Source organism: Eubalaena glacialis, chromosome 15, assembly GCF_028564815.1.
Source record: "Eubalaena glacialis isolate mEubGla1 chromosome 15, mEubGla1.1.hap2.+ XY, whole genome shotgun sequence".
In the NCBI taxonomy this organism is placed as follows: domain Eukaryota; kingdom Metazoa; phylum Chordata; class Mammalia; order Artiodactyla; family Balaenidae; genus Eubalaena; species Eubalaena glacialis.
In genome coordinates, this window is record NC_083730.1 from 14434712 (window position 1) to 14451377 (window position 16666).

Below are 16666 nucleotides of genomic sequence, written 5' to 3' on the forward strand. Positions count from 1 at the left end.
AAAAAATGTTTCACCCTTTTAGTCAGAATTCAGTTGTCATGAGAGGAAATTAGTTGATTAGAGCCTCTAGCAGAATAGTATGCTTTCTCAACAATAAAATGTTATTAGAATATTATTCAAGCTAGAGAGGAGCCCCCCCAGAAAACTATAAAATATAAACGTTAAATTCTTGTAGTTAATAACTTGTTTATTGTAGATATAACTGTGCCTACAAACTCCAAGGGATATCATTCTGTTTTCTTTTGGATTATTTCTTAAATGTGTATTAGACAAATGTGTTAACATTATATCATTTTACATGGCTTGAAATTAACTTCTAGATGTCAATAATTTACATAGTTTCTTAGTCTTGATTTGGCAAATGGAATGGGAAGTATCCTTTCTGAGTTTCCAGGAATTTCTGGAGCAGTCAGTGTTAAGCAATCAAGACTCTGGAAGAGAAGCTGTCAACTCAACTATTTGCTTTTTTGAAGCAATGAAATTGTGTCATCAGCACAGGACTGATCAGCCTCTCTGAAAGACACTTGAGATAAATGTGTAGCTTCTTAGCAGTTTTGTTATTCTTGAATCAAACTGGAATATTCAATGCTGAAAGAAATAACTAATATTAGCATATATTTGCATGTTCTTCTTGATGAATTTAAGCTAGAACCAAGTGTAGCATATTATTATGTATTTGCCATAATAATAATAATAATAAAAAGGTTTTCTTGCACTGTTTAAAAATAGTAGAAATCTCATTTCTAGACTAATTTAGTATATTTTTGCAGGATATTTGCATGAATTTAACATTAAAAGCATTTATACCTTGTCAATACCACATAGAAGATACTTAGATGCAATTAAAAAAACTAGTAAGTGACATGTACTTTCTCACATCTCTGTTAACAGATGCAAGTTTTTAGAAGGGCTTTTAATTAAAGTTTAAGAAGAGCTGGGGATATGTGGGATGAGAAGTAGAAGGCTCATCAAAATGTGTGTGTATATGTTTGCGTGTACTTGTGTGTGTGTGTGTGTGTGTGTAGTAATTTTAACCTGAGACTAGTACGACGAAAAACTAAATACAAAGGGAGAGTTTTAGTTTTGTTCGTTTAGTATTTAGTTTGTTTAGTATTTAGTTTTTTTACAACGAAAAACTAAATACAAAGGGAGAGAACTGAGGCAAAGATGACAAAGTTGTGGCTTTATAAATGTCTTCTCTTTTGACCTTTAAACCTTTACAAGTCACTGACATTCCCCCCTAATATAACACTGACCCCTCAAACTTAATATGTCGTACATCGAACCCAGCAATTCCCTTTCTTCCTGTTGAACTCTAGCTGCTCATCCTGTTTTCTTTTTCTAATCCGTCACACAAGCCCCAGTCCATCCATCCCTCATTGCCAAATCCACTCGCTACATGTCACTGATATCGTCTGTTCTTTCTATTCACATTTTCAATCACCTCCACCCGCCCACTATCATCAGTCATCTTCAGGGGCCTCTTAGCTGATCTCTCTGCTTTACTCCTGTCCTCCTACAGTTATTATCCATACAACAGACGGAGGAGCCTTTAAAACCTTCCAGTGGCTTCTTGTCACAACTAGGAAAAATTCTAAAGTCCTAATTATGGCCTACATGGCCCCATGTGATCTGGCCCCTGCATATCTATCTCTCCAACCTTATTTCCCACAACTCTTATGCTAGCACACTCTGCTTAAAGCTGACCCTCTTGCTGTTCTTCAAATACACCATGCACGTTTTCACCTCATGCCCTTTGTACGTTCCACACTCTCTCTACCTGCATTGTTCTTTACTCATATAGTTTCATGGTTCACTCTGTTCACACAGGTCTCTACTTAAATGTCTTCTCCTCATAGAGGTCTCCCCCGATCAATCGACTTTTCTTCCTCACATTTAACACCACCTGACATTTTATTGTTATTACAAACATTCTATTTATTATTTGTCTCCCTGAGTAGATGGTAAGCTCTGTTCACCAATGTTTTACCAGCAACAAGAACAGTGGCTGGCATACAATAGAGACTGAAAACACATGTGCTAAATTAGTGGTAGAAGTTAATCAGCACAAAATAAAACTGGAAATGGCTACTACTACACATTGTGACATTTCTTTTATACACAAGACTGACTTAAGAACGTCCCCCTTTTGGTTCCATAGAGCACTAAAATTGACCCAGGAAAAATTAGACTTGGTAGAAACAACAACAAATAACACTGTAAAAAGGTAAAGCCACCCAGAGTAAAATCTATAACTGACAAAATAACGATGAAGAAGCAAAAAATAAAAAATAGTGACATCACCAAATGCTGGGGAGGATGCAAAGAAATTGCTCTCAGACGTTGCTGGTGGGAATGTAAAATAGTACACCTACTCTGAAAAGAGTTATCCAGTTTCTTATGAAACTGAGCAAACAACATAATCCAGTAACTGCACTTGGCTATTTTTCCTAGAGAAATGAAAACTTGTGTTTGCACAAAAACTGTACACGAATGTTTATAGCAGCTTTATTTGTAATAGCCACAAACTGGAAACCACCCTGATGTCCTTTGGTGCTTGAATTCTTAAGCAAACTGTGGTATAATGGAGTACTGCTCAGCAATAAAAAGGAACAAACTATTGATACACACAGAACCTTAGATGAATCTCAAGAGAACTGTGCTGAGTGAAAAAGGCAATCCCAAAATGTTATAAGTGATTCAAATGATTCCACTTGTACAACACTCTTGAAATAACAAAATTATAGAAACAGAGAACAGATTAGTGGTTTCCAGGGACTGGGGATTAGACAGAGAGCAAGCAAGAGGAGGATAGATGTAGCTATAAAAGAGTATCGTGAGGGATCCTTGTGATGATGGAAACATTCTGTATCTTGACAGAATCAATGTCAGTGTCCTGGTTCTGATATTATACTATAGTTTTGTAAGATGTTCCCAGTGGGGGAAACTGGGCAGAGGGTACATGGGTTCCCTCTACATCATTTCTTGCAGTTGCATGTGAATCCATAATTATCTAAAATAAAAACTTTAATTTAAAAAATCATAATTCGTGTCCCTTTCTTTTTTAAATTAATTAATTTATTTATTTTTTATACAGCAGGTTATTAGTCATCCATTTGATACACATCAGTGTATACATGTCAATCCCAATCTCCCAATTCATCACACCACCACCACTACCCCCCGCCGCTTTCCCCCCTTGGTGTCCATACATTTGTTCTCTATCATGTCCCTTTCATACCATTGAAATAAATATTCAAAGTGTTAAATAACATTTTTGAAGTCCAGCCCATCACTGTGGGACAGTAGTCCATGATAATGTGAAAAGAGCCTTTGTCAAATGTAATATTTTCAGAAGCAGAAATACTAATAACAGAATGTTAGATTATTTGATTATTCTCATTTTGATTTTAATGTGCTTTTAAAATGTGTCTGCAGTATTACATGTTTTTTTTCTTTATTTTTTTTCCAGTCTTTTTCTCATGGTTATCAACATATCAGACATCATGGCTTTGGTAAGGCATTACTGGATATTCAATATAAATAAGATTGACAAGCTAAACAATGAGTTGATTTTTTATATATATATATATATATATATATATATGTATTAATTAATTAATTTATTTATTTATTTATTTATTTATTTTTGGCTGCACTGGGTCTTCGTTGCTGTGCACGGGCTTTCTCTAGTTGCAGCAAGCAGGGGCTACTCTTCGTTGCGGTGTGCGGGCTTCTCATTGCGGTGGCTTCTCTTGTTGTGGAGCACGGGCTCTAGGTGTGCGGGCTTCAGTAGTTGTGGCATGCGGGCTCAGTAGTTGTGACTCGCGGGCTCTAGAGCGCAGACTCAGTAGTTGTGGCGCACGGGCTTAGTTGCTCCGTGGCATGTGAGATCTTCCTGGACCAGGGCTCGAACCCGTGTCCCCTGCATTGGCAGGCAGATTCTCAACCACTGTGCCACCAGGGAAGTCCCCCAATGAGTTGATTTAATCAAGTGAAATATGAATGCATTTCTGTACATGAACTCTTTAGATACTGAGTTATAAGTGCTGGCATAATTTACACATAAATTACTTTCCTTTTATATGACCTATAATGCGGTAACAGTGCTCTTCTTAGAGTGTCAGAAATCTTGTAACTTGATTTATTAGAATCTGTCACTTTATACATAGTCTTCAGTGGTACATTGTATCTGAAATGAAACTTCCATAGGAAGTTAACAGAAAAAGCTAACTTTAGGTTTAGGTAATATACCATTTTCCTACTTGAAATGCTGATTTTTAACCTTTTTGTCAGATTGAAAAAGAAAGGAAAAAAGAGAGGGGAGGAGGAAGGGAAGGAAGGAAAGAGGGAACAGAGTGGGATGATGTTATCAAGATGCTAGCTCTAATAATGAGTTCTAGTGAGGAACAGGTAGATGGGCCTCTTGTATGTAATGTATTAACAAAAAGAACCCATTTTACACTTACAAGTTCAGGAGGGTTCCCCAAACTACCCCAAGGTTTGATAATTCACTAGATGGACTCACAGAATTCACTGAAGACTGTTATATCCACAAGTGTGGCTTATTACAGGGAAAGGAGACAGATTAAAATCAGCCAAGGGAAGAAATGCAGAGGGCAGAGTCCAGAAGGGGTCCAGATGTGGAGCTCTGGCCATACTCTCTCCGTGAAGCTGGGACAGCCGTGCTCTACCGGCAGTGATGTGTGACAGTGCACATGGAGTACTGCCAGCCAGGCTCACCAGAGCCTCAATGTCCAGGCTTTTTATTGGAGCTCAATCATATATTGTTCCCATGGCTAACCTTTAATCTCCAGTCCTTCTAGAGGTAGAACTGATAACACACGGCCCAAACCCCTGAACATAAATCACATTATTAGACTGTCCAGTGGTTGAGTTCCCCCAGGCAAAACACTCCTATCAGGCAGGGCCGAGTAAATCGCCTCCTAGTAGCTGAAGGTAAAGGCCAGACCTCTCTTTAGGTAGGGTTAATTCTTCACTACACAACATCTTATGCTGAAAGGGCTGAGACGACTGTTAGGGTAACTTCCCAAATCAGATTCCTAGTCACTTGATTCAGATGAGAACATTTTTATGTTGTATTGAACTGGATATATTTCTGAAATTGACCACACATAATGTTAGAACAAATTAGCTTTCAGTTTTGCTCACAAAGTGGCAAATAGGCAAAGACATGTTAACAGAAGAGAATTTAAATTCTCTGATTAACTTTATATGAAGAATCAGACTGCTGAGTTTAACTGAGAGAGCCAAGTGTGGTCTAAGTTCTGCTTACCTGACTGGCGTCGTATCTCTCCTCTCCCTCCTTGTTTCCTCTACCCCAGCCTCACCTTGGACATGCCAAGCTCTACCGGGACTCTTGATGTTTATAAACGTTACTCCCTCTGTCAGAAACAAACTTCTCCCCCGATCTCTCCAACCTCCTCTTTCCTCTGACTCTTACTTGTCACTTAGATTTTTAGACTTTTTATTGGGACAGCCTTCCCTTATTACCCCAGCTGGGGTGTGTACCCCTTCCTTTGTGCTCCTGTACTTGCCTGTATTTCCAATGATAACACTCATCACACACACACACACACACATGCCTGATAAATTGACTGAATCAGTCACTAGATTATAAATCTCCTGAAAGATAGTTTATCTCCAGGACCTAACACAGTGATTAGCACATAGTAGGCGATCAGTAAATGTTTGCTGATGAATAGATGATATGGCTTCCTTTCACTGCAGTCTTTGGTATTATCGATACTTAGTGTCTTTTATGAAAGTTGGCTGGGTTTTCTTTCTAGTTATTCAGGATGTCACTTTTGTGTTTATGTGATTGAATGGTAATGCTGTTTCTGGCTTTTAAGCTATTGCTCATTTTAGTCCAAGCAAAAATGTCAATAAAGGGCGAATTCTTATTGATTCCAGTCAGATAGTGGTTCTGAGGGGTCAGAAATCTGAAAGACATAATCCTAAAACAAAGTTGCTTTTAGACTGAATCTATATAGCCTTTGTTTTTAATGGAGCCATATTTTGTTTTATTTTACAGCATTTTTTCTTCTTGATCAAAGATTATGGCAGCTGGCTTGATATTGGAGCAAGGTATAGTATATATTCACATAGAATTCTTCAGAGTGCAGTGAAAAATAGTAACTTGGTATCTTAGTATAGAAGATTTCAATTTGATTTTTGAAGTAAGCATAGCAAGTAGCAATTATTTTAAGCCTCTGGAAGTGAGACACGTCCCTCCAGTTCTTGGCATTAACACATTATCAGGTGTTTCCTTGGGATGATGTGGGGACAGATGTTAAGTCTGAAAGAAATGCAGAACAGCAGGAAGGTACAAGGAAAACTGCTTGAATCTGGGGTAGATCACTCCAGTGTCTGTGTTCTCATAATCTCTCAATCTCTCTCGAGAACAATTAAGCTATTCAAGTTGCAGTGTGAATTTTCTGTGGCAGTTTACATTTCATGTAATCATCATATGCCTCCTAAAATCTTCAATATGGGAACATGTTAACATGTGATACCTATAACATCGTTATTTAAAGTATCATCTGAATAAAAAGTCCGTTTCCTCTTTATTGTGATTTGAACGTCAATGATTGCCATAATCTGTTAAATTTCTTCTCTTTGAGGGGAAGAAAGCAAGGTTGATCCTTTTGCCTTTTTGGTTTTCAAATGCATTCAGAGATAGAATACATTTTTATAGACTAATTTTATTTCCTTCAGTCAGTATTTGTTCAGCCAGGAATTGTGTAGGTTTGGGTGAGGTACTCGATTACAAGTCCTCTCCTCTGTTCCTACCTCTTAGGCAGCTCAGGCTTGTACCGCCTTGTTATTTATATAGAGGTCTGTCTCCCTTGATAGTCAGCTGATTTGACTCTCTTTCATTCCTTGTGTGCTAGGCACAAAGAGGGTACTCCATAGGTCATTAATTTTGTTTTCATTAGTCTCTTAAGTTTGAAGCTTAGGGAAAGTTTTAATGTGTCCTTCTCACCAGCCCTCTGATCCCAAAGTGTCCAGGCAGGTAGTAGGTCATGGCATGGGCTTTAAACTAGAGCTCCTGGGATTGATCTATTTCTGCCACTTTTTAGCTGTGAGACTGTCAGCAAGTGACTTAACGTCTCTAATCTCTCTCTGTCTCTTGTCGTTTTGAATGAATTAATCCATCTAAAGCATTTAGCACAGTGCCTGGCATCAAATAAGCTCCAATAAATGGAAACTATTATTATTAATATTACTCTGCAGTTCTATTTTTTTATCCTTCATAGTGTTTCTTGTATTTGAGATACCTCTCCTTATTCTCTCCATAATTTGATTAATTTATTTTCATTTTAAACATAGGTCAGAATTTTGTTTGGAAAATATTCTGACAAAATATAGCATTTTCACATATGAGACTTTTTATTTTATTCTTAATTGCAGCAAAATACACATAATATAAAATTTACCTTCTTAACCCTTTTCAAGTGTAGAATTCAGTGGCATTAAGGACATTCACATTGTTGTACAACTATCATTATCATTCCATCTCCATAATGGTTTTCATCTTGCAAAAAACTCCTCATTCCCCATCTCCACCAGCCCTGGCAACCACCATTTTAATTTCTGTTTCTATGTATTTGACTACTCTAGGATAGCTCACATAAATTAAATTGTACAGTATTTGCCCTTTTGTGACTGCATTATTTCACTTAGCATAACGTATTCAAGGTTCATCCATGTTATAGCATGTGTCAGAATTTCCTTCCTTTTGAAGGCTGTATAATGTTGCATTGTATGTACAGACCACATTTTGTTTACCCGTTCTTCCATCAGTGGACACGAGTTGCTTCCCCCTTTTGGCTATTGTGAATAATGCTGCTTTAACATGGGTTTCAGACTTTTTGATGGGAGAAATTTATATTGGTTTTGGCTCTAAATAGGTGCGAAGGAATGAAGAGGATATAATTCTCACATGAAGATGTGCATCATTAATTTCTGCACAGCATCATTAGTTTATATTACACAAATTAAGGATTTGATTTTCTCTGATTCACTTGAGGTTTATCTTTACTTGGCAGATTTTTTTCTTCAAAGTACAAATTTCACTGTTATTACCAGTAACAACATGCATTAAACACAAAGCATTTTTAAATATCCATGATCTCAATTCAACAGGGCAAATATTTATTGATCACCCGCTATGCACCAGGTGAATTGCTGGGGATGAAAAGCACATTCTCAGGCTCTCAGGGAGCTTAAGGTTGGAGGAGGAAACAGACTCATGAGCAGACAATATGGTGCAGTGTGAGAATTTCTAGAATAGTCTCTTAGGTGCTGTGGGGACATTAGTCAGGGCACCTACCTCAGCCTTGCAGGGTAAGGGAAGGCTTGTCAGGAGAGGGACTGTTTAGACACTGCAAGAGTAGCATTTAGAAGAGCACATAGGGTCACAAGATCTAGGGAGAATGTGTAGCGTAAATAAAGGCAAAGATCTAATGGCACCTTAAGGAACCACTGATATTTATGGGTAGAGAACAGGAGGTGTGGCAATGAGGCTGAAAGAAGTGGCCAGAAAGGCAGGAGGAAACCAGGTGAGAGCAGTGTGGTGGAAATCAAAAGAACATTCAGGAAGGAGGGAGGTTATCGAGATGTTACGGAGAGAGTAAGTAGGAGAAGACATAAAGATATGCATTGGATTAAACAGTGGGTCATTGATGAGCTTGGCCAGGGACGGTTCAGTGGTAAGATTTAGTACTAGACATCTGCACTGAATCAAATCCATTGATTTCTGGGTGAGGACCACAGACCAAAGATAATCATTTTTCTCCTCTCTACCAAGTCTTCAATAAAATAACAAACCCAGCAAAAGTGAAGAGAATAGAAAAATGACCATCAGCAAATGCAAGTTCAACAAATTCCTAGAAGATGGATAATCTGAGAGAGGAAGCAGCAGCCCAGAATCTATCAGTGAGTGCTGCCAAAGGAACAGGGAAGCCCAGAGGCTCCAGACTCAGGTGGACAGTAATACGGAGTGTAGGAGTGAGGAAGGGGATTAACTGCATGTCTCTCAGTCCAGTGATGGTACCAATGGGCTCTCCATGGCCTCTTTCCTCCTTCCTTCATCCCCACACAGGAAGTACTACTTTCTGCCTTTTACTCCCAGGGAAAAACCAGAGGACACCTGGAAAGAGGCTGAGGAGATGTGAAGAATTTCACTGCTGTGACACATGTGCTTCTACCTCATAGAAAAACTGTCCTCCACTCTAGCATTCATAGCTTCCTTCCACCCCGGCCCAAAGGGCAGAGGCAGGCACCCCTCCTGCTCATCCTAAAACATGACATAGCAATTTTTATTACATACCCACAACTTACTGGCAACTATCCTATTTGTGAGTTAGACCTAGAGGAAAACAAGACTTTCTTAAAAACTTAACACTACCCTCTGATTGCTATTCTGAATAAAATAGCAATTCTATTCCTAGATACCTACCCAAGAGAAGGAAAAAATATGTACACAGAAGACTTGTACAGGCATTTTCATAGTAGCTTTATTAATAATAACCAAAATCTGGAAACAACCCAGATGTTTATCAGCACTTGAATGGATAAACAAATTATGCTATATCCATAAAATGGAAAACTACTTATTAATAAAAAGAAATGAACGACTGATGAACCCAACTACATGGATGAATCTTAGAAATTTTATAATGAGTGAAAGAAACCAGGTGCATTAAGAGTACATATTGTATTATTCCATTTATGTAAAATTCTAGAACAGACAGAATTAATCTATAGTCACAGAAAGCTGATCAGTTGTTGTCTGGGCCTGGGAATTAGGGTAAGCCTGCCTATAAATGGGCATGTGGAAACTTTTGGAGTGATGGAAGTGTTCTACATCTTGACTGTGATGATGGTTACATGGGTGAATCATTTGTCAATACTCATTTAACTGGATACTTAAAATGGTTCCATTTTCTTATGTATAAATTATACTTCAAAGTTGATTCATAAGGAAAAATAGAAGAACTAAAATAACTACCTAAAATTGACATGAGTAAGGTATGGTATAAGTCAACCAAATCCTCCTCTTGCCTAGCAGAGACTTAATAAATGATGTTTTAAATTGTTGCATCAATAAACAGCAATGTAAAGATACTAATTCATGTCAACGAGGTAACCACCAGAAGGTCTAAAAAGGGAAGCAGTTAGAGTGGTTGCTTGAGAAGTGGGTTAGAAAGAATGAGGGGTATTACTTTTCATTGTAAGTCTTTCTCCCTTATTTTGCTTTTTTAATACTGTGTGTATGACTCAGATAAAAATTAAAGGGAAGCCCTGAACCAAGATGGCAGAGTAGAAGGACGTGCTCTCACTCCCTCTTGTGAGAGCACTGGAATCACAACTAGCTAATGGACAATCATCGACAGGAAGACACTGGAACTCACCAAAAAAAGATACCCCACATCCAAAGACAAAGGAGAAGCCACAATGAGACGGTAGGAGGGGCGCAATCACAGTAAAATCAAATCCCATAACTGCTGGGTGGGTGACTCACAGACTGGAGAACACTTATACCACAGAAGTCCACCCACTGGAGTGAAGGTTCTGAGCCCCACGTCAGGCTTCCCAACCTGGGGGTCTGGCAACGGGAGGAGGAATTCCTAGAGAATCAGACTTTGAAGGCTAGCGGGATTTGATTGCGGGACTTTGACAGGACTGGGGGAAACAGAGACTCCACTCTTGGAGGGCACACACAAAGTAGTGTGTGCATCGGGACCCAGGGGAAGGAGCAGTGACCCCAGGGGAGACTGAACCAGACCTACCTGCTAGTGTTGGAGGGTCTCCTGCAGAGGCAGGGGGTGGCTGTGGCTCACCGTGAGGAAAAGGATGCTGGCAGCAGAAATTCTGGGAAGTGCTCCTTGGTGTGAGCCCTCCCAGAGTCCACCATTGGCCCCAACAAGGAGCCCGGGTGGTCTCCAGTGTTGGGTTGCCTCAGGCCAAACAACCAACAGGGAGGGAACCCAGCCCCACCCATCAGCAGTCAAGTGGATTAAAGTTTTACTGAACTCTGCCCACCAGAGCAACAGTCAGCTCTACCCACCACCAGTCCCTCCCATCAGGAAACTTACACAAGCCTCTTAGATAGCCTCATCCACCAGAGGGCAGACAGTAGAAGCAAGAAGAACTACAATCCTGCAGCCTGTGGAACAAAAACCACACTCACAGAAAGATACACAAGATGAAAAGGCAGAGGACTATGTACCAGATGAAGGAACAAGATAAAACCCCAGAAAAACAACTAAATGAAGTGGAGATAGGCAACCTTCCAGAAAAAGAATTCAGAATAATGATAGTGAAGATGATCCAGGACCTCGGAAAAAGAATGGAGGCAAAGATCGAGAAGATGCAAGAAATGTTTAACAAAGACCCAGAAGAATTAAAGAACAAACAAACAGAGATGAACAATACAATAACTGAAATGAAAACTACACTAGAAGGACTCAATAGCAGAATAACTGAGGCAAAAGAACGGATAAGTGACCTGGAAGACAGAATGGTGGAATTCACTGCTGCAGAACAGAATAAAGAAAAAAGAATGAAAAGAAATGAAGACAGCCTAAGAGACCTCTGGGACAATATTAAACCCAACAGCATTCTCATTATAGGGGTCTCAGAAGGAGAAGAGAGAAAGGACCAGAGAAAATATTTGAAGAGATTATAGTCAGAAACTTCCCTAACATGGGAAAGGAAATAGCCACCCACATCCAGGAAGCGCAGCAAGTCCCATACATGATAAACCCAAGGAGAAACACGCTGAGACACATAGTAAACAAATTGGGAAAAATTAAAGAAAGAAAAAATATTGAAAGCAGCAAGGGAAAAACGACAAATAACATACAAAGGAACTCCCATAAGGGTAACAGCTGATTTCTCAGCAGAAACGCTACAAGCCAGAAGGGAGTGGCATGATATACTTAAAGTGATGAAAGGGAAGAACTTACAACCAAGATTACTCTACCCAGCAAGGATCTCATTCAGATTCGATGGAGAAATCAAAAGCTTTGCAGACAAGCAAAAGCTAAGAGAATTCAGCACCACCAAACCAGCTCTACAACAAATGCTAAAGGAACTTCTCTAAGTGCATCGCATAGCTTTTGGATCACACAAGAGAAGAAAAAGACCTACAAAAACAAACCCAAACAATTAAGAAAATGGTCATAGGAACATACATATCAATAATTACCTTAAACTTGAATGCATTAAATGCTCCAACCAAAAGACACAGGCTCGCTGAATGGATACAAAAACAAGACCCATCTATATGCTGTCTACGAGAGACCCACTTCAGACCTAGAGACACATACAGACTGAAAGTGAGGGGATGGCAAAAGATATTCCATGCAAATGGAAATCAAAAGGAAGCTGGAGTAGCCATACTCATATCAGATAAAATACACTTTAAAATAAAGAATGTTACAAGAGACAAGGAAGGACACTACATAATGATCAAGGGATCAATCCAAGAAGAAGATATAACAATTATAAATATATATGCACCCAACATAGGAGCACCTCAATACATAAAGCAACTGCTAACAGCTATAAAAGAGGAAATAGACAATAACACAATAATAGTGGGGGACTTTAACACCTCACTTACACCAATGGACAGATCATCCAAAATGAAAATAAATAAGGAAACAGAAGCTTTAAATGACACAATAGGCCAGATAGATTTAATTGATACTTATAGGACATTCCATCCCAAAACAGCAGATTACACTTTCTTCTCAAGTGCGCACAGAACATTCTCCAGGATAGATCACATCTTGGGTCACAAATCAAGCCTCAGTAAATTTAAGAAAATTGAAATCATATCAAGCATCTTTTCTGACCACAATGCTGTGAGATTAGAAATGAATTACAGGGAAAAATACGTAAAAAACACAAGCACATGGAAGCTAAACAATATGTTACTAAATAACCAAGAGATCACTGAAGAAATCAAAGAGGAAATCAAAAAACACCTAGAGAAAAATGACAATGAAAACACGATGATCCAAAAGCTATGGGATGCAGCAAAAGCAGTTCTAAGCGGGAAGTTTATAGCTATACAAGCCTACCTCAAGGAACAAGAAAAATCTCAAATAAACAATCTAACCTTACACCTAAAGGAACTACAGAAAGAAGAACAAAAAAACCCCAAAGCTAGCAGAAGGAAAGAAATCATAAAGATCAGAGCAGAAATAAATGAAATAGAAACAAAACAATAGCAAAGATCAATAAAACTAAAAGCTGGTTCTTTGAGAAGATAAACAAAATTGATAAACCATTAGCCAGACTCATCATGAAAAAGAGGGAGAGGACTCAAATCAATAAAATTAGAAATGAGAAAGGAGAAGTTACAACAGACATCGCAGAAATACAAAGCATCCTAAGAGACTACTACAAACAACTCTGTGACAATAAAATGGACAGCCTGGAAGAAATGGACAAATTTTTAGAAAGGTATAACCTTCCAAGACTGAACCAGGAAGAAATAGAAAATATGAACAGACCGATCACAAGTAATGAAATTGAAATTGTGATTAAAAATCTTCCAACAAACAAAAGTCCAGGACCAGATGGCTTCACAGGTGAATTCTATCAAACATTTAGAGAAGAGCTAACACCCATCCTTCTCAAACTCTTCCAAAAAATTGCAGAGGAAGGAACACTCCCAAACTCATTCTATGAGGCCACCATCACCCTGATACCAAAACCAGACAAAGGTACTACAAAAAAAGAAAATTACAGACCAATATCACTGATGAATATAGATGCAAAAATCCTCAACAAAATACTAGCAAACAGAATCCAACAGCACATTAAAAGGATCATACACCATGATCAAATGGGATTTATCCCAGGGATGCAAGGATTCTTCAATATATGCAAATCAATCAATGTGATACACCATATTAACAAATTGAAGAATAAAAACCATGTGATCATGTCAATAGATGCAGAACAAGCTTTTGACAAAATTCAACACCCATTTATGATAAAAACTCTCCAGAAAGTGGGCATAGAGGGAACCTACCTCAACATAATAAAGGCCATATACGACAAACCCACAGCAAACATCGCTCTCAATGGTGAAAAACTGAAAGCATTTCCACTAAGATCAGGAACAAGACAAGGATGTCCACTCTCACCACTATTATTCAACATAGTTTTGGAAGCCCTAGCCACGGCAATCAGAGAAGAAAAAGAAATAAAAGGAATCCAAATCGGAAAAGAAGAAGTAAAGCTGTCACTGTTTGCAGATGACATGATACTATACATAGAGAATACTAAAGATGCCACCAGAAAAGTACTAGAGCTAATCAATGAATTTGGTAAAGTTACAGGATACAAAATTAATGCACAGAAATCTCTTGCATTCCTATACACTAATGATGAAAAATCTGAAAGAGAAATTAAGAAAACACTCCCATTTACATTGCAACGAAAAGAATAAAATACCTAGGAATAAACCAACCTAGGGAGACAAAAGACCTGTATGCAGAAAACTATAAGACACTGATGAAAGAAATTAAAGATGATACCAACAGATAGAGAGATATACCATGTTCTTGGATTGGAAGAATCAATATTGTGAAAATAACTCTACTACCCAAAGCAATCTACTGATTCAGTGCAATCCCTATCAAATTACCAAAGGCATTTTTTACGGAACTAGAACAAAAAATCTTAAAATTTGTATGGAGACACAAAAGACCCCGAATAGCCAAAGCAGTCTTGAGGGAAAAGAACGGAGCTGGAGGAATCAGACTCCCTGACTTCAGACTATACTACAAAGCTACAGTAATCAAGACAATATGGTACTGGCACAGAAACAGAAACATAGATCAATGGAACAAGATAGAAAGCCCAGAGATAAACCCATGCACCTATGGTCAACTAATCTATGACAAAGGAGGCAAGGATATACAATGGAGAAAAGACAGTCTGTTCAATAAGTGGTGCTGGGAAAACTGGACAGCTACATGTAAAAGAATGAAATTAGAACACTCCCTAACACCATACACAAAAGTAAACTCAAAATGGATTACAGACCTAAATCTAAGACCAGACACTATAAAACTCTTAGAGGAAAACATAGGAAGAACACTCTTTGACGTAAATCACAGCAAGATCTTTTTTGATTCACCTCCTAGAGTAATGGAAATAAAAACAAAAATAAACAAATGGGACCTAATGAAACTTAAAAGCTTTTGCACAGCAAAGGAAACCATAAACAAGACGAAAGGACAACCCTCAGAATGGGAGAAAATATTTGCAAATGAAGCAACAGACAAAGGATTAATCTCCAAAATTTACAAGCAGCTCATGCAGCTCAATATTAAAAAAACAAACAACCCAATCCAAAAACGGGCAGAAGACCTAAGTAGACATTTCACCAAAGAAGATATAGATTGCCAACAAACACATGAAAGAATGCTCAACATCATTAATCATTAGAGAAATGCAAATCAAAACTACAATGAGGTATCACCTCACACCAGTTAGAATGGGCATCATCAGAAAATCTACAGACAACAAATGCTGGAGAGGGTGTGGAGAAAAGGGAACCCTCTTGCACTGTTGGTGGGAATGTAAATTGATATAGCCACTATGGAGAACGGTATGGAGGTTCCTTCAAAAACTAAAAATAGAATTACCATATGATCCAGCAATCCCACTACTGGGCATATACCCAGAGAAAACCATAATTCAAAAAGACACATGCACCCCAATGTTCATTGCAGCACTGTTTACAATAGCCAGGTCATGGAAGCAAACTAAATGCCCATCGACAGATGAATGGATAAAAACGTTGTGGTGCATATATACAATGGAATATTACTCAGCCATAAAAAGGAACGAAATTGGGTCATTTGTTGAGACGTGGATGGATCTAGAGACTGTCATACAGAGTGAGTCAGAAAGAGAAAAACAAATATCGTATATTAATGCATATTTGCAGCACAGAAATTGAGACACAGATGTAGAGAACAAATGTATGGACACCAAGGGGGGAAAGCCGCGGGGGGGTGGGGGTGGTGGTGTGCTGAATTGGGTGATTGGGATTGACATGTGTACACTGATGTGTATAAAATTGATGACTAATAAAAAAACAAAAGAAAAATGAGGAAGAGGAAGAGAAACAGGAAATAAGTATATTGTTAATATACTGAAACAACAACACAAAAGGTTCCAATTCAAAAAACAAAATTTAAGGGAAAGTCATAAATGAAATGGGAGGTCAGTAAGTAGAGTTATAAGTCCAGACCACTCTTTCAAGCTTAATTGGAAAGGGAAGGAGAAATAGGGCAGTTATCACATGGGAATACCCTCACACCTCCTTTTGAGATTTTGTTATCATTTTGTTTCACCCATGAGTGGTGTGAGGAATGATATTATAGTTGGAAGGCATGAATATCCCTAGATCTGGTTACCCTCTGTCAAAACTGTGGTCCAGCATCGGGGCTCAAATGTAGGAAGCCCGTTCACAGAGTAGAGTAGTGACCCATCCCCGCAAGGTCAGAGCAAGGCGTTGCAACACAGAATCTCGTACCCAGCAGTTGGTTATTTGAGACATGGGCCCTGAGAGGCATGATACAGGCAGTTCAGAGACCAGGGAATC

General features: G+C 38.5%; 1 protein-coding gene across 3 annotated transcripts in view; it reads left to right on the forward strand.

The window, feature by feature from the left end:
• PIGN (phosphatidylinositol glycan anchor biosynthesis class N) overlaps nucleotides 1–16666 on the forward strand; it is a 166166-nt gene that overhangs the window by 80380 nt on the left and 69120 nt on the right. For 2 of the 3 annotated variants that reach the window (XM_061168923.1, XM_061168922.1), the window contains exons 28-29: nucleotides 3473–3515; nucleotides 6056–6108. In XM_061168923.1, the coding sequence (XP_061024906.1) occupies nucleotides 3473–3515; nucleotides 6056–6108 (96 nt within the window). Of the gene's footprint in view, nucleotides 1–394; nucleotides 529–3472; nucleotides 3516–6055; nucleotides 6109–16666 lie in introns of those variants that run through there. The other variant, XM_061168924.1, reaches the window with a different exon arrangement.